Genomic DNA, 24,706 nt, shown 5'->3' with positions numbered 1-24,706 from the left:
TGGGCGCCCCTTAGCCACCCCTTTGCTTGCAGACCCTGGCCTGCTACATTTAGGGTAGGAAGGACCTGCTGAAGCTATATCTTCTGCTGTGCTGGTGGAAGCCATGCCGAAGCTGGAACAGTCAGGCCAACACTGCAGGACAGTTGTCACTAGAAGAGCAATTGAGCTGAGTCCAATCTGCCAGTCTCTATCCGGGAGTGCTGAAATGAGCTGCAGCAGGTCAAAATGGCGTCCGTTGAATGATTCCGGAATGCCTGCAGATCCACGCCAATTTTAAGCAAGGTATGGCCAGCTGGGAAACCAAACACCTTGCAGCCGCTCTAATACTGTCCTTGATGGGGAGGGGGGACCTGCTGGTGCCCCAGAGCAAGGTCCTTGCGTAGGCAACCCCTCCCAGTGGCGATCTGCTGATGGAGACAGGCAGCGGCAAAAAAACAGCGGAGAAAAATTTTCACGCCACTTTAAACCATCCAAAATGGCTGCGGCGTGAGTCGGAACGGCACTGGGGACTGTCTGGAGGTCGGCAAGGCTTTTAACAGCCTCCGGAGCTATTAATAAATCCTCTGACAATTAGGTGGGGCCCTCCTAACTACCTACCTGGCCCCAGGCTTGATAGCAGCCGCTGAACGAGCCCCCCCCCGCAGTGAAGCTCAGCGGCGTGGGCGTGAACAGCAGGCTTGTTCCGAGCAGCCTGCTCTGTGCGAAGACGATGAAAAGAAATGTATGCCTTGTGAATAACTACCCTAATCTACTCTATACAAAAATAAGAAAAAAGGCTACACTAATCACACTGCTTGGAGAGTCCAACTTGATGCTCAAGGACTGGAGCTCCCCAACTGCGTCCTTTAAGGGTGACTGAGCTTTTTAAACTGAGCCCCTAAAGGGAGCAGGAGGCGTGGCTATACGAACTTTGAACTCAGTCCTTGGGCAGCAAGCTGAAGTTAACCCATGCTTGGACACTCCAAACAGCGCCTTAGGAGAAAAGAGGACTTTGGACCACTGAGTAACAGACCAGGTCTGTTTTTCTTTAGCCCAGGTAAGACACTTTTGACGTTGTTTGTTGTTTAGGAGCGGCTCGACAAGAGGAATATGACATTTGAAGCCCATGACCAAGATCCGTCTGCGTGTGGTGGCTCTTGATGCATTGACTCCAGCCTCAGTCCACTCCTTGTGAAAGTCCCCAACACTTTTGAATGGCCTTTTCCTGACAATCCTCTCCAGGCTGCAGTCATCCCTGCTGCTTGTGCACCTTTTTCTTCCACACTTTTCCCTTCCACATAACTTTCTATTGATGTGCTTTGATACAGCACTTTGGGAACATCCAACTTCTTTTGCAATTACCTTTTGGGGCTTTCCCTCCTTGTGGAAGGTGTCAATGATGGTTTTCTGAACAACTGTCAGGTTAGCAGTCTTTCCCATGATTGTGATTCCTACTGAACCAGACTGAAAGACCATTTAAAGGCTCAGGAACCCTTTGCAGGTGTTATGGCTTAATTAGCTGATTAGAGTAGGACATTTTGAGCCTAAAATATTGCACCTTTTCACAATATTCTAATTTTCTGAGACTGTGGATTTGGGGTTTTCATGAGCTGTAAGCCATAATCATCACAATTATGACAAATCATGGCTTGAACTATCTTGCTTTGCATGTAATGAGTCTATCTCATATATTAGTTTCACCTTTTAAGTTGCATTACTGAATAAATGAACTTTTGCACGATATTCTAATTTTTTGAATTTCACCTGTATTACAGTTACAAAAACTTATTATATAATAAGAAAATGTCCTTTTAGTTACATTAAAAGATTGACGTTTGAAAACAAGACAATTCTCAGCATTTTATAGGAAAGAAACAGCTGATAGGAAAAAATGGCTAACATGCCAAGACTTATTAATGAAGTCAGTAGAACAATAGACTTCAGAAGGATACAGTTTTCAATGCTCAGAAGAAAGGTTTAATATGGATAAAAAGATAATTGCAACTGAAAAATACAAACTAGAATTTGAAATTGAATTATACAAAAAAAAGAAAATGTAATAGCAAAAATGTATAAACCTTTGTTAGGACTTAAAACAGAAGAACAACATGTTAAACACTACAATGTCAAAATTGGCTATTAATTTTGGACATAATATACAGATGGGCACTTGGGAGAGAATGTGGGTCACTGGTATTAAATTGACATTGTGTTACAATTTAAGATAAAAATTGTGAAGAAACCAAAATCTTGTTTACTGGGACTAATGGATGATGAATCAGAACAGAATGAAAGAAAGAAACATTGATTTATGGGTTTGAAGATTTTAAAAGAGATTGATTAAGTGAGGGGTTGAAGGGACTTATATAACTTCTAAGAGGAATGGGGGATTGTAAGTTTTTAATTATCTCCTGAAAAGATGGTCAGGAGTTATTATATATCATAACTTTAGTTTCTTTCCCTTCCTTCCTTCCTTTGGATTTGTCTTTATATAAAATTACACCTACCCACAAACATACCCTTCCAATTTACTCTAAAGCCAGAGATCTGTTTAGCCTTGGCAATTGAAAAGATACTAGCTAGACTTGCTTAACTTGCTCTGGTTTTATGTACTCTAGTTATTTTTATAATATAAAGTGAATATATCTTCTCTTGTCTTTTTCTTTAAACATCTGATATTTTTAAGTCTAGGCTAACAGATTTCCACTGTAAGGTGTTCTTATTTTAAGGATTTTATATTTTTATATAATAATTCTTTAGATAACAACTGTAAACACATTTGAATGAATAAGTACCCAGGGAAAGCAGATGAGGTTAATAACTATTATTTTTTACCCACACAATGAAACAAGAGAAAATATCATCAGCTTTATTGGTCAACATTCATAAATCTCTACCATTTCAGTGTATCCAAAATGTATGCACTTTTTTCCAAGCAAAAGAACTTAAGTGAATTGGTTTGAAGGCAAGGTTTGCAGAGTAAACAACTCTTAAAGCATATGAACTTCCTACGTGGGCAGTATAGAAAGTGTATTATTGTTATACACCTTTATCAGCAACTACAGATGAAATGCCCAATAAGAATAACTACCAGAATACATACTATTGTTGTGGTCCGCCAGCAGCCAACAGAGCTGGCAGTAGATTTGGACAGTGAGGAGGTTAGGGAGGAACATGGGCCAGTCCTTGGGTCTGGGGAAGGCTTGGATGAGGGCTCTGCCTCAGAGGCAGAGAGGGGACCAAGGCCCTCTCATAGTTATTTACTGCCTCTGGAGTCTGACATCAGCGAGGCAGAAGAACAATGGGAGCCTGTTCCCAGTGTGCGCATGTGCAGAGCTGCCAGAAGGCAAGAACAATTAAGAAAACAGGGTCAACTTGGAGATGATTGGTCCCTCCCATAAGACATGAAAGAGGAGCAAATGGGACATGAGCTTTTGCAGGAAGCAATTAGTTCATCTGGTCGGTTCAAGCTTTAAAAAGTTCTGTTTGACACTGTGCTAAATTTGGCCTTGCTCTGCATTTGGCAATTAGGTCTCTAGCAGCATTCCCAGGGAGATATCAATATTTCCCTGAAAGACTGTGGGAACTCGAGCAGACATATGTCGGAACCTTCATGGACTGTTTGTGAAGCCTTGCGGACTGTTAATGACCATAATTTACAGCCGTATAAATAAAAGAGGGTTTTGGGGACTAAGATTGTGATTTATGCTTTCTCAGGAAGCCTACGTCAAAACAACTACATAAAAAGGCAACCATTCCATCAAATTACCCATCAAAGGCTGACCTAAATTTCTTTAATCTAAAAGAAGCACTGTACTATTCCCTACCCCCTATCACTAAAACTCAATGGCGAATATATAAAGTCCAGTGTTTTCCAAAAGCATCTGTACTAAACAGAGTAAAAAAAACTAAGAATAAGAGTTAGAATTTTGTCAGATTTAGAATAAAAAGATGGTCTTGCATTTCTTAATCTTAAATGATATTATTACACTGGTTGTCTTTCAACAGAATCTATAGAAAAGAGTAGGGCATTAATTATAGAAGGAGCTGGTATAGCTAATGGACGTCACAGGTAACTGTGGTATAAGGAAATGAAGGAAAGAATTTGAATGGACATATTATAAAACAAATTTTGATTAAAAAATGAAATCTTTTTTTAAAAAAAGAAGAAATCAGGTGAGTTCACCATAAGCTTCAACATCAAATGCATTTTATTTCAGGAACAATGTTAAGAAAGATTTCATCATATGACAAATGGTACTTCCAGACTCAAGAAAGAGGCTAAATATAAAATAACTGGAAATAAAAAAAAGTGATCTCACAATAAATATCACAATTTACTAACCTACATACTGACAACTGCAAAAACGAATTTAGCACAACACTGGAAAAGAGGAACTTTGTCAACTATTTCAGATTGTGAGAGCAAAATTGGACAAAATTGCAAAATTGACAGTATATATTCCTAATACTCTAACCACATTAAAACCGGAATAGCTCCATACATGTAGTGTAATATATGGTGTGCAGTATATTTAAGCTCCGTACACTTTACACTACATATTTAGACATTTTGTCTAAATATACTTTAATTTTTAATGTAAAGTATAAATACCTAGGTTTTGGTTAGCAGTACGGCATAAAATAGAAGAGAAATGAGTATGTGTTACTACAAAGTTTTGCCCTAATATATTTTTACTAAGTTTTATTTATAGTTAGTAAATTGTTTTTTTTCAACTCATACTATCTATTGTAGACCTTTTTTCTTCAGTCGTACTTCATCATTCTAATAATTAATCTTTTTAAAAACGGCATATGCTTCGGTTAACTGCTATTCTTAATGATGTCTTGCTATCATCAGCAGCAGCAGCAAAAAACCTGATTCAACAAGAAAGGTTTTATCCTCCCCCCCTTCAACACTTCCTCTATGAACATCGAAAATATGTTTTAGTCGGTAAGTACAGTGAGAAAAACTACTGCCATTATTTTTCCCCTGGTTGATGAGGCTAAAGCAATTTAGCAGTTATTATACATCATTCAAATATATACAGTAGATCTAAAGATTATGCGACATTACAGGAAGTACTTGGCTTACAACTGTAATGGAGCCTTCCCATTACGCTTGTAGGTTGTGATGCTCATAAAGCAGGTCATCCATGACTGACTACATTTTAGAACTTTTTTGTGGAGTTGTTAAGCAAACACCATGGTCATTAAGTAAACTAAGTGCTATGGAGTGCTTTTGCAGAAAACCAGAAGTAAACACTAGTTTTCAGCAAAAAGATCATAAATCAGTCATGGGATACTGTAAATGATTATAAATGTAGGTCAGTTGTGAGTGCCGAAAATGTGATCCCATCACCATGAAACGGGAGGTAGCTGGCTGTCAGAACTTTAGAACCTGGTCATAACTATGTTTTGGGGGGATCCCATAAGACACAGAGCAGAACTCTTGCAGAGAAATCTCTATCACTATCGTAAAAGCAATACCTCCTGACACTCAGCCCTAAGGATGGTGGGACTACAACGTCATATCACCAACACAGCAATGAAGTTAACATCAGTTGATTTGTGTTGCTATACTATAATCTACTTCAAGTCTGCTGATATCAATTATAGCAGACCAAGAATAGACATCTTGATTTCTGCCAAATATTTAAGATTTCATCTTCAACCAACCCTAGCCAGGACAACCAATAATAAGGGCAAGAGAACATATAATTGCCTATTTTTGTCTAACCACCAAATATCTAAGATTCAGGAAAATGTTGAAAACAAAGATATTGGGAATTATAATTTAAATTCATTTTATTTTAATGTTTAATTAGGGATAAAATGACATTTTGTGGAAAAAAATAAGATTAGAAATATAAGAACTTGCCGTATAGAATAATAAGGCCACTGGGCCATGAAGGTTGAGATTGTCTATCTGAAAGCCAGTGGTTATCCTGGATCTGAGAATGGATTTTGCTTGCTTAACAGTTAAATCATTATGTTTTCATGACATGCAACTTTCCTTATAAAGCTCTTATGGATGAAGAGTATTTATTCTGGAAAAAGTTTATCAACTCTTTGAACATCAATTGTTTTTTAGATCTCTCATCCTATTCCTTTAGGTTTTTGATCAATGCAATTTCAGAAAACATTTTTAAAATAATAAGTAAAATTTTTAAAATTGTCTTTACAATTGGATTACAGTATTATACGGATTGGGAATTAACATATTTTGAAGCACTTGGCAAAAGTTATTTGCTAACACTAGATTCATCCACTATGCTTCTACTTATTGACTGATAGGAGAAAAAAGTATTAACCAGAATTTTTCAATATTATTTTTATAATAGGGATACATAGAAAAAAATTAACCAGACCTAACTTTCTAAACAAAGAGATGGAATTTATATAACATTCTATGCGAGTGCATAGTTGTTATACAAGATAAACAGCTCAAGGGTACATATAATTCAAGAGTCTCCTCCAAGTTTCCAAAAATACTTTAAAATAGACGTGACTGGATATGAAAATAATGTATTTCAGTGAGGATCTGTTTTGTTTCATTATTTCATCCAGGCTCAGATGTTTCAGGTCACTTTGACCTGATATGAAATGTAAGACCGGAATTCTCCTTGAATCAAATATTTTGAGATGCTATTTTGTTCAATATGCTTGTTTTGTTCAAATGCTATACTCTATTTGCAAGGAGAGATTGAAATACCTAGAATAATGTACCAAAACAATCTCTGCGTAGCTAGCTATTTTCAATTTGATGGACAAAATATATTTAAAAAATAGATTTACAGCCATGAGATTGTCAATCTCAGGATTAAAAACAGGAACTGTAATATAATGTCTAGAAACTATATGCACTCCCACACATACAACCAAAAGTATGTATCCAGTATATGAATGACATCTTTGTTAATTAAAAAAAGAACAATTAGAGAAGACACTTAAAACAATCAACAACATCTTCAAAGGAATAGAATTCACAAGGGAAGAAGAAAACAACATATTACCTTTCTGGTTATCCACATCAGCAAAAGAAATTATGGCAAATTAGAAGCACACATTTATCCCAAAAGCACCACGTTAACCAAGTTCTCCATTTTCAAAGTAACAACTCAACCTTCCATAAGAGGAGCTGTGTAAGAACATTATTCAGATTAGCATAAAAGCACTGTAGCAACTCAAAACATCAGAAAAGGGAAACAGACTACCTATACAACTTCTTCCCCCCCAAAAAATGGATACCTACACAATTTTATCCAAAAGTGCTTGGCCATTCAACCTGCTACAGCACAATCAACATAAGCTATGAAAAAGATAACACTTCCATGCATCAGAAACATGTCAGAAACAATCAACAGTTTATTACAACTACTTTGTATTAAGATGGAATATGGAATAATATGGGATAATAGGAATCTTAATATATGTGACTTATTTTATAATGGTGCATGTTAAGAGTTTTGTCAAAGGAAAATTCATTGAGCATGATAGGAGTTTGTAAGAGGAAGCTTCATAAGCAGGAAGTCACACATAGCCAAGCAAATGTAACCGCAGACTTGAAGACAGGAAACTTAGGCAGGAAACGTAGATAGGTTTGCAAGCAGCCTGTGACCTAGCAACAAGGGGGGGGGGGTTGAGATAAGGGGGAGCTGTGGGTTGTCAGAAATGTAACCAATCATCAGATGTCAAAAGTATGTACAAAAGTACCTGCATTAGAATCCTTCGGGATTCAGTCTTTGCTTTGTTTGTGTAGCAACTGAATCTTGTGCAATAAACCTTTTCTGTTTGATCCCGGAATTCTGTGTCAGTTCCTAGAATTCCATAATAGTATCACTATAGCACACAAACTTACTAGAGCCCTTCAAAACATCCTAAAGACCCATTAATCCAAGAAGAAAGAAAATAAGTCATCTGTAACATAGATTGTAAGCACTGCAACAATCATTATGTAGAACAGGCAGGCAGAAGTCGAGCAGAGTGCATCCATGAACATCATCAAATCAAGACTGATGAAAACTCCTTAATCTAACAATGATGGACAAACTCAACCATACTTTCAACAGGAAACTGCGAGAATCCTAAACCAAGCTAAATTGAATAACACTAGACTAGAGAATTCCTGGAAGCTTGGCACTCAGACAAATCAGCTATCAAAAGACACATAGAGATCAGCCTCATTTATACACCATTCAAAAGACAATAAAAAACCTGAAAAGGAAACAAAAAGACTAGAACACATCCTCCTCGGAAGCCTAACCCAGATAAGCAGGGATTTATTACCAGGCAAGCAACCAAGCGCAAAACCATATTCCCATCAACACTGACAGAGCAAGTTACTGTATAAGAGGGAGCAACTCCACACTCACTAGCACTGATGATATTATCTAGTCAGATAACAAAATGTCTGTAAGTAAACAACCAAGCTCAGAGAGCACCAAGGACTCCATAAGAAAGCAACTGCTTAGAAACAAATGGGAATATAACATATTAAAGATGTTCTTAAGAAGATAAGAAGAAACTATTTTAAGCTTTAATATTAATATATTGATCAGTTGCACTTATATTTAATTAAGCAATGCCTAAAGTATGTATGAAAGAAAATTAAAAAATGAAAGAAATGAATGTCCTTATATTAGTAGATACAGTCTTACACAGGTTCTGTAAAGAAAATGAATTGTTGTTTTATTATGAATTCATTAAGGATTATTTATTTTGTGTTATTTTTCACAGCCAAAGATTGATTGAGACAAAATAAAAATCATTTTAAAAATCCTATGTGCCATTTCCTATCATTTACCTTTTTTCATTTGCTTCTAAATTGTGACTGGCTTTTTTCTTTTATTTAAATCTTTTTCTTATGACATTGTTTTTACACAGGTAAGAAAATGATGTCCTCTCATGTATCCCATTCTCTCTTTCTCTATATAAAATACGGTATATATAAAATATATATTTTGTAGTATGTTGCTTTATTGAAGTATTTGTGATTACTGGAGAATAAACATTTGTCATTTCACTCCTCAAATCACTATGTAGGATTTTTTTTTCATAATTATTGGAGATTAAAAATGTTATTCTCAGTTCCTTGGATGAAAAAGATGGGTACCAGTATGAATTCAGGAAATTTTGGAAAAAGTTTTCTTTGTATCTATTAGCATTCTATTACAGATAGAATAAACAATCAATTGGTATATTATAGCATGGATTATTAATAACTATAATAGTTTTATAAGTTATTAATAATGTCATTATTATAAATATAAATTATATTATAACTTTCTACTTGAATTGAGGCATTAACTATTTTATTAATGAAATCTTTTTTGTAGAGTCTTTAACTTATTAAACAGCTGCTCAAGCCTACCTATACAATATATTTTAAAAATAACCTCATTCTATTTTTGGATTCATCTTAATTACAAATTACTTTTATATTCTCTGCTCCTCTCAACGGTTACATCATCATAATTAACTTCTTTCAATTTTTTTTAGATTACGATAAGCAATCTTTTGACCTCCTAAATTGCCAGGTTGAGAATCAAAAGCTGTCAATGTGCACATTTTTTCTCTGCCTCATTTATTAACATGGAAGCATATACATATTCATTCCTTCATCCCCATCCCAAGCAACAAAAACAGTCCTACTCAGGATAAATGGTTTATTCAGTTTTTTTCTAGGATTTTTTCTGAATTTTCTATGAAATCTTTCCAGCAGCATTTTCAATACAAAAATGCAGTTACGTGTATTAAATTGAAATTCAAATGTTAGTTTGGTCAAAAACCAGCATAGAGATAATTTACTGAATGAACTGCATGGGTGGTGGGCAAATGAATTTCTACAGGAACTCTTAACACAGCACTCAGTATAATACTTACCCAACGATGTTATAATGCAATTTATTTTTTACTTACTGCACAAACCAAACCCTAACCCTAACCCTTCTTTCTTTCATATCATACCATGCCCAAAACATGTGATGAAAGTTGTATGTGAGCCCATAGAGAAAGGGAGACAATTTTAGATTTACTAGGGGAAAAGATATTTAAAAACATGGGTGGCATGGTGGGGGCAAAAGGTAAATTTTTCATTATGATATATAAACTCTTCTTTTTCTCTGTGGGTCATAAAATTGCATTCAGGTGGTAGAAGTTGCATTATGAGATTGCAATGCACATGTTGCTATTTTGACAAAATCATAGAATTGCTATGGATACAACATACTAAAATTAGGAAACAGAAAATCTGGTTATCTTTATCTCATATATAAATTAGGTAAATTCTAACATGGACTAATCTATTTGATTAGTATATTACACACTTAACCAAATAATAAGAGTTGGAAGGGACCTTGGAGATCTTCTAGGCCAGTGATGGATAACCTTTTTGTCGTTGAGTGCCGAAAGCCTCCTGGGACTATGGGACACTGCACTCCTTGTTGCAGTGAACTTGAATGGAGAGAATCTGTATTCTGTTTTGTTGAGGGAGGCAGCTTAGCAGAAGAGCTTCTGCTTTTTCTAGAAATGTTTTGGGGTTCAAATCCAAAATATCTTCTTTTCCCATCCAATCCATTCCATTTTCTCCACAAAATCTTATTATATTCGATAATCTTTTAGAAGAATAATGAGAATTTGGAGACCAGAAACAAAACGATTTGTTTTCTTTAACACTGATCAAAGTAGAAAGAAGGATACAATCCTGAATTTGTGTTGCTTCAAACAGGAAACTGTTTTTATCCTCGCTCTGCTTTTGTGCCTTTAAGTCATTCTTGACTCCTGGGGGAACGCCAAGGTGTATTTGGATATTTTCAGAAATGGTTTGCCACTGCCTATTTCCTAGGGCTGAGAGAATGTAACTAACCCTACATCATTCAACTGGTTTTGTGCCGAAGACAGGAGTAGAACTCGTGGTCTCCCAGTTTCTAACCTTGTGCCTTAAACTATTATGTCAAATTGACTCTCATTGTTTATTTAAATGTTCTTCTGCAAAGCAACAATAACTGTTATTTTTCGCTAGTTAGAGTTGTTTAGTTAGGAAGCAGATGATGGAAAATACTTTTGCTTGTAATCCTCTACAATTTGAATAGCCAATGCTAGGTTGTATAAGTCATTAATATATAGGAAGATATAAATTCCCATTATATAACTCCCCTTCTTGTAATACACAAATCGTTTGAGTCATAATCTGCTTTACTTTTTGTTGTGAATAGCTGGATTTACACATGAAGCTACTGTAAATTCTGCAGGTTTCCAACCACACCACCAGGCAAACAATGTAGTTTTATAGCGATGCAATAAAATTTAATGAAATGGAGAATATTCTTATAAATGTCAGATACTACAGAGGATTCATGGTTTTATTGGTCTATAGAAAATTTGTAGAACAGAGCTTTGGGAACATAGTGAACATGTGTTTGAGAAAACAGATCAGGATGGGACACATTTATTGCAATCACATGTTATTTTTCAAAACTATTCAATTTAATTTGAATATTTCTCTTCTAAAAAAATAATAGTAATTTGCAATGAAGTGCGTTGATCTAAGGCACAGTCCTATTGTTACGTAGCATAGAAATACATAAATGCCTAACAGGCTTGGTAGGCTAGCTGTTTGCAAGAGCACTGTATGACATAAGTCTACTCAGAATGAAAGCGTAGACAACAATGGGTTGAAACTATAGTGTACCCCTTTTCCACTGCCCATCTCACAATTTATTCAAAAGTTATAACTGAACTATAGTAACTGATAGAGAGGATCACTGATATTCTAAACCACATAATATAGGCAGAGGGTCACAGATGATTCTGAATTAGGGAAGATGAAATAAACATCTCTGCTCTGCCTCATGTGAGTTTAAAGCACCTTCATTGCCTCATTCAGTGTTGAGATTATGCTTAATCTCAACACGGAGCATAAACTAACAGTAACAAGTGCTGACTGTTCAAGCACTGGAATGTTAAGATTAGAGGGGTCCTTAATGCTCTCTGACCTTGGTTGCTAGCACTAATGATGTTACCTAGTTTGGTTAATTAAACATCTATAAGAAAACACCCAAGCTCAGAGAGTACCAAGGACTCTTCATTTCAACGCTGAGTTACAAATATTCTCCTTTATTAATATTAAACTGATGACATTAAAGCAAACATGCCTGGCACTTGCATGGTTGTGAAATCTCCAGCATCACTGGACTGGGTAAACATCTTAGCTGCTGTCATACAATTGGTAACAGACCTTGACTGGCAAAAACCGTGGTTGGTTGTTGAGGAGGAGATGGAGTATGGCTGGGCTTTTCTGTAATGCTTATGTGAAAGATGAGAATGGAGGAAGGGGCTTTGCCTGCAAAGCTCACTTGTGTAAGGGTCCCTCCATCACCCGTGTAAGAGCAGGGTGGGTACAGTTGGATGTTAAAGAGACTGGGTATAGTTTGACAGGGAAGAAGAGCCTGCCCAGGGAGTAGTGCTGAGCAGAAATACTATTAACTTGGTTTGTGCCAGTAAGGTCCACTTGGTGTGAAGTTTTTCTCTTAGGCAATGATGTATTTCAGTGCTACATAACAATGGGGTTGCCCTTGGATCAACAAACCTGATTGCAATTTATTACTTCAAAAATGACCTTTGGATAGCTTAGGTGGGGTGGTGCGATTATCCTGGATCTCTCAGCAGCTTTCAGTAACATTAGCCTTGGAAAGTTTCTGAGCCAATTTTTGGGACTAGGAGCAGGAGGTACTTTTTTGCAGCAATTCTTCTTTCTCTCCAGTTGGCTTCAGTCAGTGTTGGTGGAACAGAGACGTTAAACCCTAGCTTTGCAATATGGGGTGCCTCAGTGTTTGGGTCTCTCCTCTTCTTGAATCTATATCACGAGTGTCAAACTCACCTTGTCACGTTGCTGACATGTGACGTTTCATGTTTTCCCCATTTGCGGAGCTGGGGTGGGTATGGCCTGCATGTGACGCATTTGGCCCGTGGGCTGCCAGTTTGACACTCCTGATCTACATGAAACCACTGGCTCAGCTCAATCACTGAGCTGGGGGGAGGGGCTAAGATTGTGGTGGTGCTGAGTGCCTGGAGGCTGTGAAAATCTTGATGGGAGGAACTAGTCATGGTTAGAGGGGCTTTGGCACAGATATTTGCATAAATTGCTCCCTTTTCTGGACTGGGAGAACTTACTGATGCCCATTAACATCTTGATTGCTTCCTATTTGGATAATTATAATGTTGTCTAAATGGGGCTGCTCGTGAAGGTCACCCAGAAGTTACAACTAGTCCAGAATGTACTGGCATGTTAGATGGTAGATGTCCATCTTACCTCGCTGTTGCTTGAGCTGCATTTAGCTTTAAAGCCTAATATAGCATGCACCATGTTATCTAGAGGACCATCTCTTCCTGAGGACCTCTGCCCATCCCATAGAGCAGATAAAGTGTGCATGCTCCAGTTCACTTCCCTTAAATATTGCCATCTTGTGGGTCTTCAGAAGCATGTCCTTTCCACTGGAGTGTATGGAACATCCTCCCTATTGAGATCCAACAGGTCTGTACCTTCTGAAGTATGCTTAAAATCTGGAAGTTCTCCCAGGCATTGGGATTGGGTGAAATCAGGGTGGAATGAATATGTGAGTATATTAAAGAAGTGTTGCTGTGATGTCAGGATTTTCTCTTTTTACTTTTATGGCTCTTGGTTTTATATTGTTTTATATAGTTTTATTGGTTGAAGTTATTTTAAAATGGGCGGCTAAATAAATAAATTTGACAAGTATACAATTTCAAATGTTAGATGAATGACTGGGAATACTTCATCAGAATGTATCAACTGAGTTAGTGTTAACTTATTTTGTTCTTGGAAAAAAACTTATAAAAATGTTAACCCCAACAAATATAATACTTTATTACAGTACAGAATATGATATGAAACATATGTTTGCAACAACCTGCAGATACAAGGAGACACACAAGAAACTGTACCTTGGAATTAGAATGATTTTGTTATTATAATTAAAATGATTTTGTTGTTATAGAAAGGTTGAGATTGTATTTTTGTTTTGTACTTTACTACCCCGAAAAAAAGTTGGATGTCATCATTTTTTTCTTCCTCTGCACTTTTTCTTTCTCTTATTTTTCTAAGTTTTGTTTTTTCTGTATTTTTATTTTATAATGAAATGTAATAAACATTTTATAAATCAAAGAGAAGCAGTGCCTTGTTAACTCTTAGCACTGAATGTTCTCTACTAAGTTAACTGCAGTTACTGCTCAATTAGTGCACATACATATTTACAAATGCTTTATGCAAACTAAAAATAGAAGTTCATATGATCTGAGATCATGCCTTTCTGCTGACAGTTCAGTAAAGCTGAACTATGTATTTTCTGCAAGCTAACAAGAAGAATTTCCCTGTGGGGGGGAGGGAGGGAATCGGCATTCTGTAGGAAGAGAAGTAAACCATCTTTTAATAAATTATGCAAAATAATATTGTGCTATGTAGCATTCTATAGGAATCAGAATGATCACTTTGATGAGACTGACCATATCAACGGTAACATATAAAGCAAACAATGAATAAAAGGCATTCATTTTTCTCTTTGTTCTTGCAGTTTTAAAACATCTCTTCAGATCATGCAGGAACTTCCATCTGGACAATATAAGTTACTGTACTTTAGAGACAAGCTACACCTTGACTGGCTTTCTGAAGTTTATACACCCAAAGTTTGGAAACTATCATTCTGAGGAAGCATAGCCAATGATCCAAGCTTGAGATATTTAAACTTAAAGAAGCCTGCATTATAGTGATTTGTAATAGTATAAGTTGTTATCTGCAGAATTCCTTTTCTTTTCCTCTATCTTTAGGAAGCAAACACTTACTAACATGTAACATTCACATTGGTAAAACAAGATAAAATGTTCTTACCGGTCCATTTTTCTCAAGTTCCATTTCAACTATTGCCACAGGACTGTTCATCTGGTCAATGTGTCTTGACTGTGTTTTTAAATCTACTCTCCAGCTTATGTTTTTCAAGCTGTTTTCCCACTTGCTTTGATTTATCAGACTCTCGTGAATTTTTGCTCGCTGGTTCTTCCAAAATTTTGCAATAACTATAGCATGATCGGTTGTGATTCCCCCAGGTTTCTTTGTTTGTGCAGTCAGAAAAGCTTCTAGTTGATTTGAATCCATGTCAGCTGAAGCTATTGACTGAAACAAAATGACAATTTTTACAGTCCGCAATTCCACATTCTTTGATAAAGTAAGTACAATTCTCAAATAACACATTATCCACAAATCCTTACCCTTCTATCAAAGCAAGCCTAGACTGAATTACCCAATTCTCCAAATGAAAAGCAAGCATTTGTTCTGGGTTCAATAGGGATGGGGGAGGAAACAAAGAAGGCACAAATTTCACTGATGTGCATATTAAATTGTTAATATAAGATTCCTAGTTCTGTACTTATGCTGAGGTGAGGCCAAGACAGAATTTTATAATAAAAACACTGAGTTCTGACTCTCTAACTGTCTCCCACCTAGAGCAGTAGAAAGCGGTGTTTCCTGGGTGACACATAGATCTTTCACTTTAGGATAATAGAAAATTGAAAATACCCCAAAAGAAAGCAATTGTAAATTTTGTGCTACATGGTTATTTGAATAGTCACTAGGAGCTAAGCTTGAGTATGTTTTACTTCAACTAATCCATAAATGTTTTCAGTGGATTGGCTCAGCAAAATGACCATAGCTTTTAAAATATCTTTGGGTACTAAACTGACAAAATGTAAAAAATATCTTGTTTAGAATAAAACATTTCCTGAGGATGAAATGTAAACATTTCAGGTAAACCAAATATAAATTAAAACTATAATGAGCATATAGTACTATATGGCATCTATTGAAAACCTTATAATAGGAAATGATTATGTCAATTATTTGTAACATATGTAATTGATGTATACATATAGTGCTAGAAGCTATACTCTCTATATATGACTTCCCTGTCCATATTACCTGTGAAGTAATTATAGTGTGAAGGAGATAGAAGTAGTACTAAACTGACTGCGAAGAAGTATGACATTTAGCATAAAAGTTACTGCAAAATTGCCAAGAATGATTAACATAAGTGAAATCATACAACAATTGATTTGACTTCCTCACCTCAAAAAAAACCCCTAAAACCCCTTTTAAAAAAATATGCGAAAAAAATGAAAAATGAGAGCATGTATCTATATATGGATACTTATTATGTAAAAGTGCCATTAATAAAATGTCAACTAGAATATATGATGAAGATTTGTCAAATCCAAGAAGATCCCTAGTATGATTAATATGCAAGGTCAAAGCAGTCAGAAAGAGAAAGAACTATTGCCCAAAATGAAAGAATTAAAAGTAATACAAATACTGGCAAAATGAATACAAGATAAAGATGCAGCAAAATATTTTGTAAAAATATATTACCACTAAATAGTCATGTAAAGAGCTTTGCTAATTAGACCAAGGTGTGAAAATATATAAACATACTATAGAGACTATAAAGAAGCTGAACAACTTGTTACTTATCATTAGGAACAAAAACAAATGCAAAACTAGCCTGCCATTGGAAGAAATTTTAAAAAAGGAAATAAATAGAGATAAAACAAAATGAAAGAATAGATGTCATGCACAAAGAGTTCCTGAAGAACTCAAAATATTAAATTATTGATCTTCAATCAAATATACTACTTATCTTTAAATTAAAATTCAAAACAACATGTAACTTTTTTTCCAGTGAAAACCAGGAAATTAAAAATCTTTTTAGGGCCTACGATGTTTGTGTTTAACATTTTTATTGGGTTATAAAATAAAATGAGATACAAAATATGAAAGTAATAGGAAAACGGTGGGGAGGAAGAGGGGGAAGAAAAGTGAGAGCGGATGAGAAAAAAAGAAAAAGAAGCATTGACTTCCGACTCTCTCTGTTGCAGTAGAATAAGGCATTAACATCAAATCACAATTTTTTGTTTTTTCATAATAATATGAGCAAGCCATTTCTATTAAGATCTATCAATCTAATTGTTAAAACCAAAATCACAGGGCCTATGGTATTTATTAATCAGAGATACCTGTAAAAAGTTCCAAAAGGATATTCCCAAAGCAGGTCAGCAACAATAACATGATAAAAATATATTATATGAACAAACAGTAATTAATCACAGAAACATCTAACTTTATCTAGCCACTGTGGGCTAGCAATATAATAAAAATGCCAATCTACTGGGCAGCAATTTCAGAAAAGCCCATGTACAGCATTGTGATATGTAAAAGGAAAGAAGAATATTATTTTGGTATATTCTTCCTTTTGTTCAATAACCAACTTTATGTGGCAGTTTACATGCTATTGGTTTTGGATTTGAAAACCAATACTTAAATCCCCAATCAGCTATGAATCTTACAGAGACAAATTAAATTCCATCTGATCTATTTCCCAGGACTGCCACATGTATCTGAAATCTCCAGAAGTAGGATGAGATAGAAATGAACACTTATTTTGTCTAAATTTGAGTTAATCTCAAGTTAACTACTGCAATTCTGCCTATCTTCTTAAAGAAGAGAATTTAGTATTTCAATATATCATCCTTGAAATATAGGTGCCTTTAACTAAACTTCCTGGTCACAGTTGTAGCCAAAAATAGGCCTATTCTTCCTCTAATCCTGGAGCATGCTGCAAGAACGTGGGAATGGGGAAATAAAATATTTGCTTTGGCTTGGATATAGGGCTAGAATTATGGTTAAGTTGGTAGTTAAGGCTATCAGAACTGGTTTGCAAAAATCTAGCCAATCTGTATACAGCAGCAAGGTTGGTATTATGTATCTCCCTTTTCTGACATTTAATGGTCATCCAGATTTTTCCAATCTGATAGTCTTAATAATCTACCTTCTTTTTATTTTGTGCAAAACTATGTTAAAAAGGAAGCAGGTAATCCCCTCCCCCCCATTTTCTTTAAGGATATCATAAGGAAAACAAATGTGGTTTCTTTTCCAAGACAGCTTTTCTTCTTGGCAAAAAAGAGAGTAAACCCTTGACAGTAAACTGGCAAGTTGATAACCCTGAACCCTAATTATTTTATATTTTAGGAGAAGAATCATATGATATTAAAACTGAGAAAAGCATTGTTTACTGCTATGAGAATAATTTAATTATATGATACTTTATTCTGTTCCAACAACAGCCTTCTGGTAAATAAGTAGAATATGAAAATTCCAAACGCCATTTCCATTATGAAAAAAAAAAATCCTGATTAATAAGATGGCTTCCCATAGCCTAATACTGTTTATTACATCCAAAAGAAAAGTGGGCCCAGTATCTGAAAACCACAGAAAATATTTATGTACATTCATTGAGATGTAACACATGCGTGTTTTTAAAACATGACAAACATATAAGTGAAAAAATACAACTGACAATTTCAAGTGGAAAACTCCCACTGTTTCCAGAATAGATTTGTACTTGTTAATAACAATAGTGATGTTCCAAGAATATTTTTTTTACCACAAGCCATCTAAGCTTTCTTCTTAGCGATTCCTCAAAACTGTAGATCTATGCTGATAAAAAATAAATTGAAGTCAAAAGGCTCAGAGAAACTGCAATTCAACTGTATGCACTATGGGAATTGCTAACTTTCCAATTCTGTAATAGTCAAGAAAAAACTCTTTATTTATTTATTAGATGTATTTGTTTAGGACTTGGGAGAGAAAAGACTCATTCTGTCAAAATATTTAACTGGAAGTTTTCCAATGCAATCACCCTGGCCTGGTGCACAGGCAGTCTTGAGTACTTTGTTATATGCCCATAGGACATCACTGTTTCTGTGAACTGTGCTGGCTTTCGGTGGGCTTCAGGGTACAATTCAAAGTACTGGCTGGCATCCATAATCCCTACCTAGAATGGTGCCAGTTTACTTGCAAGACTGTGTCCTAAATCAGTTCCACTTCCTGCAGCAGAATTGGCAGTCAGCATGCTCCAGGTTCCTTTCATTAGGAATTTTCATCTTGTGTAACCTAGGAATTGTGCCTTCTCTCTTGTAGTGTCAAGGATCAGGATGCCCCCAAAGCACTGAGGATCTGGATGTTTCCTACTGAGGATCTGGATGTTTCCTTTGACTGTAGGGCTGGGAGGTTGGATCAGTTTGTTTTGGTCCGTGTGGACTATGAATGGACTGTTTTGTTTCTGGGTGTATGCTGTTTTTTGCTTATTATTTCAATCTATATAGTTTCAGATTATTATTTCTGGACAGCTAACAATGTTAAAAGAAAACATAATACCCTCCCTCCACAAACTCTCACCCCAACACACACAGAAATAGCACCTAAGGTAAAAACAGACATAGTGTTCGCTGAGTCTACTCTAATGCTGTATAAAAGATTTCTAATTCTACAGAACAGGCCAAGTCTTTTTTGTTACACTTTCAACTGGTCGCTGGGTTTAGTAGCTGTTTGGCAGTGCTGCGAGAGAGACCTGAGCTACAACCTCTGCGGTCATTTCCATTTTTAATTTGTTTAAACAGTTGACAACCAGTTGACTTCGAGAGTTCAAAGCCCTGAAATTGAACAGCCTTCCTTGGCATAATGTATATAATTGACAGGACTTGGCTCTTAAGCTTCTGTAGCCTGCATGATGGGGAATTCCCTTCACAATGACTGCTGCTCTTTAGAAGATATAGCTGTTTGCTAGACAGAATGTTATTTTAGGAAATCTATCATATAATGTAGTCTGGTATAGATATGGCCTAGTATACAGCTGCACTAACATACATATATAATCAAAGCTGTAAGTATGTAATGATTTGCCACAAGAATTAATAAATTCATTTCTCAAACTCCATCTCTTCAACAATATTTATCTGGACTACTAATAGGTAGCAGCAGCTAAGAGAGGCAAAACTCTTAATTCTTTCTGCCACCAGAAAGATCAATTAGAAAAACCATACAGATGCACCCAGGACCATCCCATAATGAGTGTATCTCTCAGGCATATCAAAACCTTTCCTTAAGCTCCAAGGACGCTTTCACAACAGCTGCATCTGGATTACACAAATCCAGGCAAACAGTAGAAGCACTGAAAGATGAACTCTTTGCTGGCATCTAGTGATCATACATTGACAGGATAATAGTCCTTTGGAGAAAACAATGGTTGCATGTTGCACTCAGATCTTACAAACACCATTGTAACACACATTTCATATGGCGATGAGCGGCAGCTTTCCACACAGATGACAATATCTGAACGTTAGCCAGGGGGAAATCACCATTCACTTCCTTTGTAATGCCATGCAGAGAAACTATAAGAACAGTAATAGTTTATATGAAGGTCATACTGGGTACAATTTATGCTGACAATTTTTCTCATCTGGCTTTGGGATGAAAAAGCCTGAGAAAGCAACTGAATGGATAAGGTCCATGCTGAGGTTCTATAAGATCATGTTACATGATTGGAGGTAATCCAGCCTCTGATACACATAGCATGGATATCTGATGATGAATACCTGCAAGGCAAGTCTTTGACCATGGAGACGTCTTCGGATAGTGCTGGCTCTTCAGCTTTGAAACGGAAATGAGCACTGCCCCCTAGACACACACACACACACACACACACACACACACACACACACCTCTAGGAGAATGCTGATTTTATGGACATTAACCATTAATATAATTAAATAATTATAAAAATTAGATACATCAGTATAATGGTGTGTGATATTGTTCGGTTTGTATTTATTAATGAAACAAAGAATGGAACCTAAAGATACGTTGGGTGCTATTAGTATACAGATCAACAAACCTTCGACTTTTGTTTTTCTTCTAAACTGATTCAGGAGTTGTGATTAACCAGTCCTGATAGTTAGGATCAATAGTGTTTTGTGTGAAAGGTTCAGTTTGAAGAGAAAAAAAATCCTAGCTAAGATTTTGTCAAAACAAAAAATAGTATTCAATTGGTAAGAGAAGATTCTCATATTGATAACAAGGCTTATCATTGTTATAGAAGCAAAGCCTAAGGGTAGACTGGTTTCCTGCTCAAGCAGGAGACCCTATATCACTTCAGACAAATGGTTATCCAATCTCTTCTTTAAAATTTCCCCACAACTTCTGAAGGGAAGCTGTTCCACTGGTTAATTGTTCTCACTGTTAGAGACTGTTAGGGATGTAACCCTAGGCTTGGCTTGGCAATGTATATAAGCTATGATTACTTTACTGTTACTTTAAATGCTTCAGAGATGTAATTGGTTTGTTATAGTTAGCAGCTATAAGAGGGAGCCAGAATGGCTGTTAGATCTCTGTTTTGTTAGATGCTGATCGTGGATACTGTTTGATACTGCTCGTGAGTTACTGAGTCTTGCTACTGTTAGCTACTTTGTGGGTTAAACTGAGAATATTGAGAACTGACTGACTGAACCGTGTATGACTTGGACTGTTAACCGGACTCTGAATACCTCTATATTTCTACATAGTAAACTACTATATTTTTATACTATTCAGTGTCTCTATATGCTGGTTTGTGCGTGTTATTCCATATCACTCTCATTACGCTTCTCTGCATACTCGCTCTCCCAACGGGGAGCTTAATTACTTAAAAAGGACATTTTTCTTTAATTCTAGATTGCTTTTCTCTTTGATCAGTTTCCATCCATTGTGCACCATTAGTTTTTATTTAAAACATTTATAAATTCATTTACAGATAAAGCATTTAGTTTTATTAATATGGAAACATATTCGTTTCCATACCATTGTGATTGGTATCCTCCTGCACAGTTCCCAAACATGAGAGGAAGATTGACAGAATCTACAGCTCTGAAATGTCTATAAATGGCCTTTACACTTGAAAATAGGTTATTTACTGGATTTCTTGTATTATCACTTCAACAGTATTCCTAATAAATCATAATTACAAAAATTGCAGAGATAATAGTTTCTTGTTGTTCTTCTTTGGTCCACATTGTGTAAGATCACCCTAGCAACAATCTGTTCTGATTATTATACTTTTTACGGAGACTGTATTTGTAGAAGGTGGCAGTTTTAATATTTACTTGTCTAAACTGATTAGCAGTTCTGCCCTTAGTTCAATTTCACTTAGTGCTCTAGCTCTCCTTTTTTGGAGAAAGTTAGTATGATTAAGTTAGTCATGCCACATACAATAAGGGCCAGGTTGAATGATTGCTGTACTGTAATGGGTTTCACATGAGGATATCTTTGAAAAGCAAAGATTAAAATTTTCAAATGAGGCAATCAATAGTACAAAAGGGTCAACTCATTAGTATCACTGAAGAGTTTAAGAAACTTGTATTGATTATTAGTACTGATTTTTTTTCTTTAAAGTGTTTATGGGGTCACTATAGGAGAAGGGGTGCAGAACTGGGGGTGGAATCAAAAGAGAAATCAGGCTCAAGTTGCTACAGAGCCACAAATGGACTAAGTTCAACACCTCTTGAATTCCATTGATCCTTATCTAGCACCAAAATAGTGCTAACCATTAGTTGAGAACAGTCCTATGCATAGGCATGATATATCAGTTTAATTGGAATTTCATGTGTGGTCTTTGGTGCCCGATGTTTTCCTATAAGAATTTTCTTGCTAATTTTCAAATGCTTTTTAATGGTTGTCCTTCTGAAATCATTTGTGTGGTCAATGGCCTCAAAGCCACTCTTAAGTTCAACTCTTAAGATCTCTGGGCTGGGAAAGTTTCCTTGCTTGAATCCTTACTGTAGTCTGAACAGAGAAAACATGGGCGAAGTAGCTTACTGCTCTAATTTATTTGCTTGCTTGCTAACGTTTAAATTCATGTTGTTCCAGATATTGTATGGGGGTTGTTTATCCAGGCTATTAGGCAAGAAAGCAGCAATCCACTTGTGCAAAAGTCCATAAATGCCATAAGAATTTAATTTCAACAGCAGTTTATCATATACTACTGTATCAAAAGCCTTACAAAAGTCTATGTAAATTGCATCTACAGCTTTACCTTGATCAAGACATGTAGTCCAGATATTTTTACAGTGCAAAAGTTGTAAATTACAGGACGAGTTTTTTCTAAAGCCAAACTGTTTGTTGGATAGCAAACTGTCTCTTAAGTGATGAATAATGGATTGGTTTATGATTCCATAACTTTGCATATAACACAACACAAAGAAATTAGTCTATTTTCAACTAAACTAGGGTCACCCTTTTAAACCAATTGGTATAACTGTGGCTAATGATCATAAATCAGGCAGAGAACTAGTTTGAAATGATACTTCAAAAATTGTACACAAAAGTTCAGCTAGGACAGTAGCAAGCTTGTTCAGGAAAAAAGCACATAATCCATCTGGATCTGTGGATAGTGATGCCTTTAGATTACATAATGCTAGTTCAACATTATCTACTGTACACTTAATATTTAGCAATTTGCAACAATTATTTGTGGTATGACTTGCGAATGAAGGACTGCAACCATTGCTATCAACAAAAACTGAACTAAAAATGTATTGAAAATATTATTTTCCTGTAATTTTAAAATTCTCCTACACAATTGAATTCAGTATTCTCCAACAAACAGCTTCCACTGGATGTTTCTGTGGAGCTCTGTCTCCTACAATTGTTAGCATGTTAATTAAATGTGAACTTTGTTATCAATTATAATAATTGAATGTTCAGATTCCAACTGATGATACCACTGCAAGCATTTACAGTAATTCTCTTAATTATCAGGGTGGAGGAATGAGGATGAGAAAATTGAAGAGGGAGGTAGTCATTTGGGAAAGATCAGTGTAGCAGCAGGAAGAGGGATATATACAGTGGGGCAAAAAAGTATTTAGTCAACCACAATTGTGCAAGTTCTCCCACTTAAAAAGATGAGAGAGGCCTGTAATTGGCATCATAGGTAGACCTCAACTATGAGAGACAAAATGTAAAAAAAAAAACCAAACAATCACATTGGCTGATTTGGAAAGAATTTATTTGCAAATTATGGTGGAAAATAAGTATTTGGTCACCTACAAACAAGCAAGATTTCTGGCTCTCACAGACCTGTACCTTCTTCTTTAAGAGGCTCCTCTGTCCTGCACTCATTACCTGTATCAATGGCACCTGTTTGAACTTGTTATCAGTATAAAAGACATCTGTCCACAACCTCAAACAGTCACACTCCAAACTCCACTATGGTGAAGACCAAAGAGCTGTCGAAGGACACCAGAAACAAAATTGTAGATCTGCACCAGGCTGGGAAGACTGAATCTGCAATAGGCAAACAGCTTGGTGTGAACAAATCAACTGTGGGAGCAGTAATTAGAAAATGGAAGACATACAAGATGACTGATAATCTCCCTCGATCTGGGGCTCCATGCAAGATCTCACCCCGTGGGGTCAAAATAATCACAAGAACGGTGAGCAAAAATCCCAGGACCACACGGGGGGACCTAGTGAATGACCTGCAAAAAGCTGGGACCAACGTAACAAAGGCTACCATCAGTAACACACTACGCCGCCAGGGACTCAGATCCTGCAGTGCCAGACGTGTCCCCCTGCTTAAGCCAGTACATGTCCGGGCCTGTCTGAAGTTTGCTAGAGAGCATTTGGATGATCCAGAAGAGGATTGGGAGAATGTCATATGGTCAGATGAAACCAAAATACAACTGTTTGGTAGAAACACAACTCGTCATGTTTGGAGGAGAGAGAATGCTGAGTTGCATCCAAAGAACACCATACCTACTGTGAAGCATGGGGGTGGCAACATCATGCTTT

At 36.1% G+C, this 24,706-nt stretch overlaps 1 protein-coding gene across 2 annotated transcripts in view; it reads right to left on the bottom strand.

Moving 5' to 3' along the window:
- The window catches only part of COMMD1 (copper metabolism domain containing 1), a 102,826-nt gene that overhangs the window by 48,300 nt on the left and 29,820 nt on the right, over positions 1-24,706 (bottom strand). For both annotated transcript variants that reach the window (XM_081941551.1, XM_081941550.1), the window contains exon 2: positions 14,885-15,166. In XM_081941551.1, the coding sequence (XP_081797677.1) occupies positions 14,885-15,166 (282 nt within the window). The remainder of the gene's footprint in view (positions 1-14,884; positions 15,167-24,706) is intronic.

Source organism: Natrix helvetica (genome assembly GCF_964273705.1).
Source record: "Natrix helvetica genome assembly, chromosome: 2".
Taxonomy (NCBI): Eukaryota; Metazoa; Chordata; class Lepidosauria; order Squamata; family Natricidae; genus Natrix; species Natrix helvetica.
The sequence above is the reverse complement of the archived record's forward strand: the minus strand, read 5'-3'. Positions and strand labels throughout refer to the sequence as shown.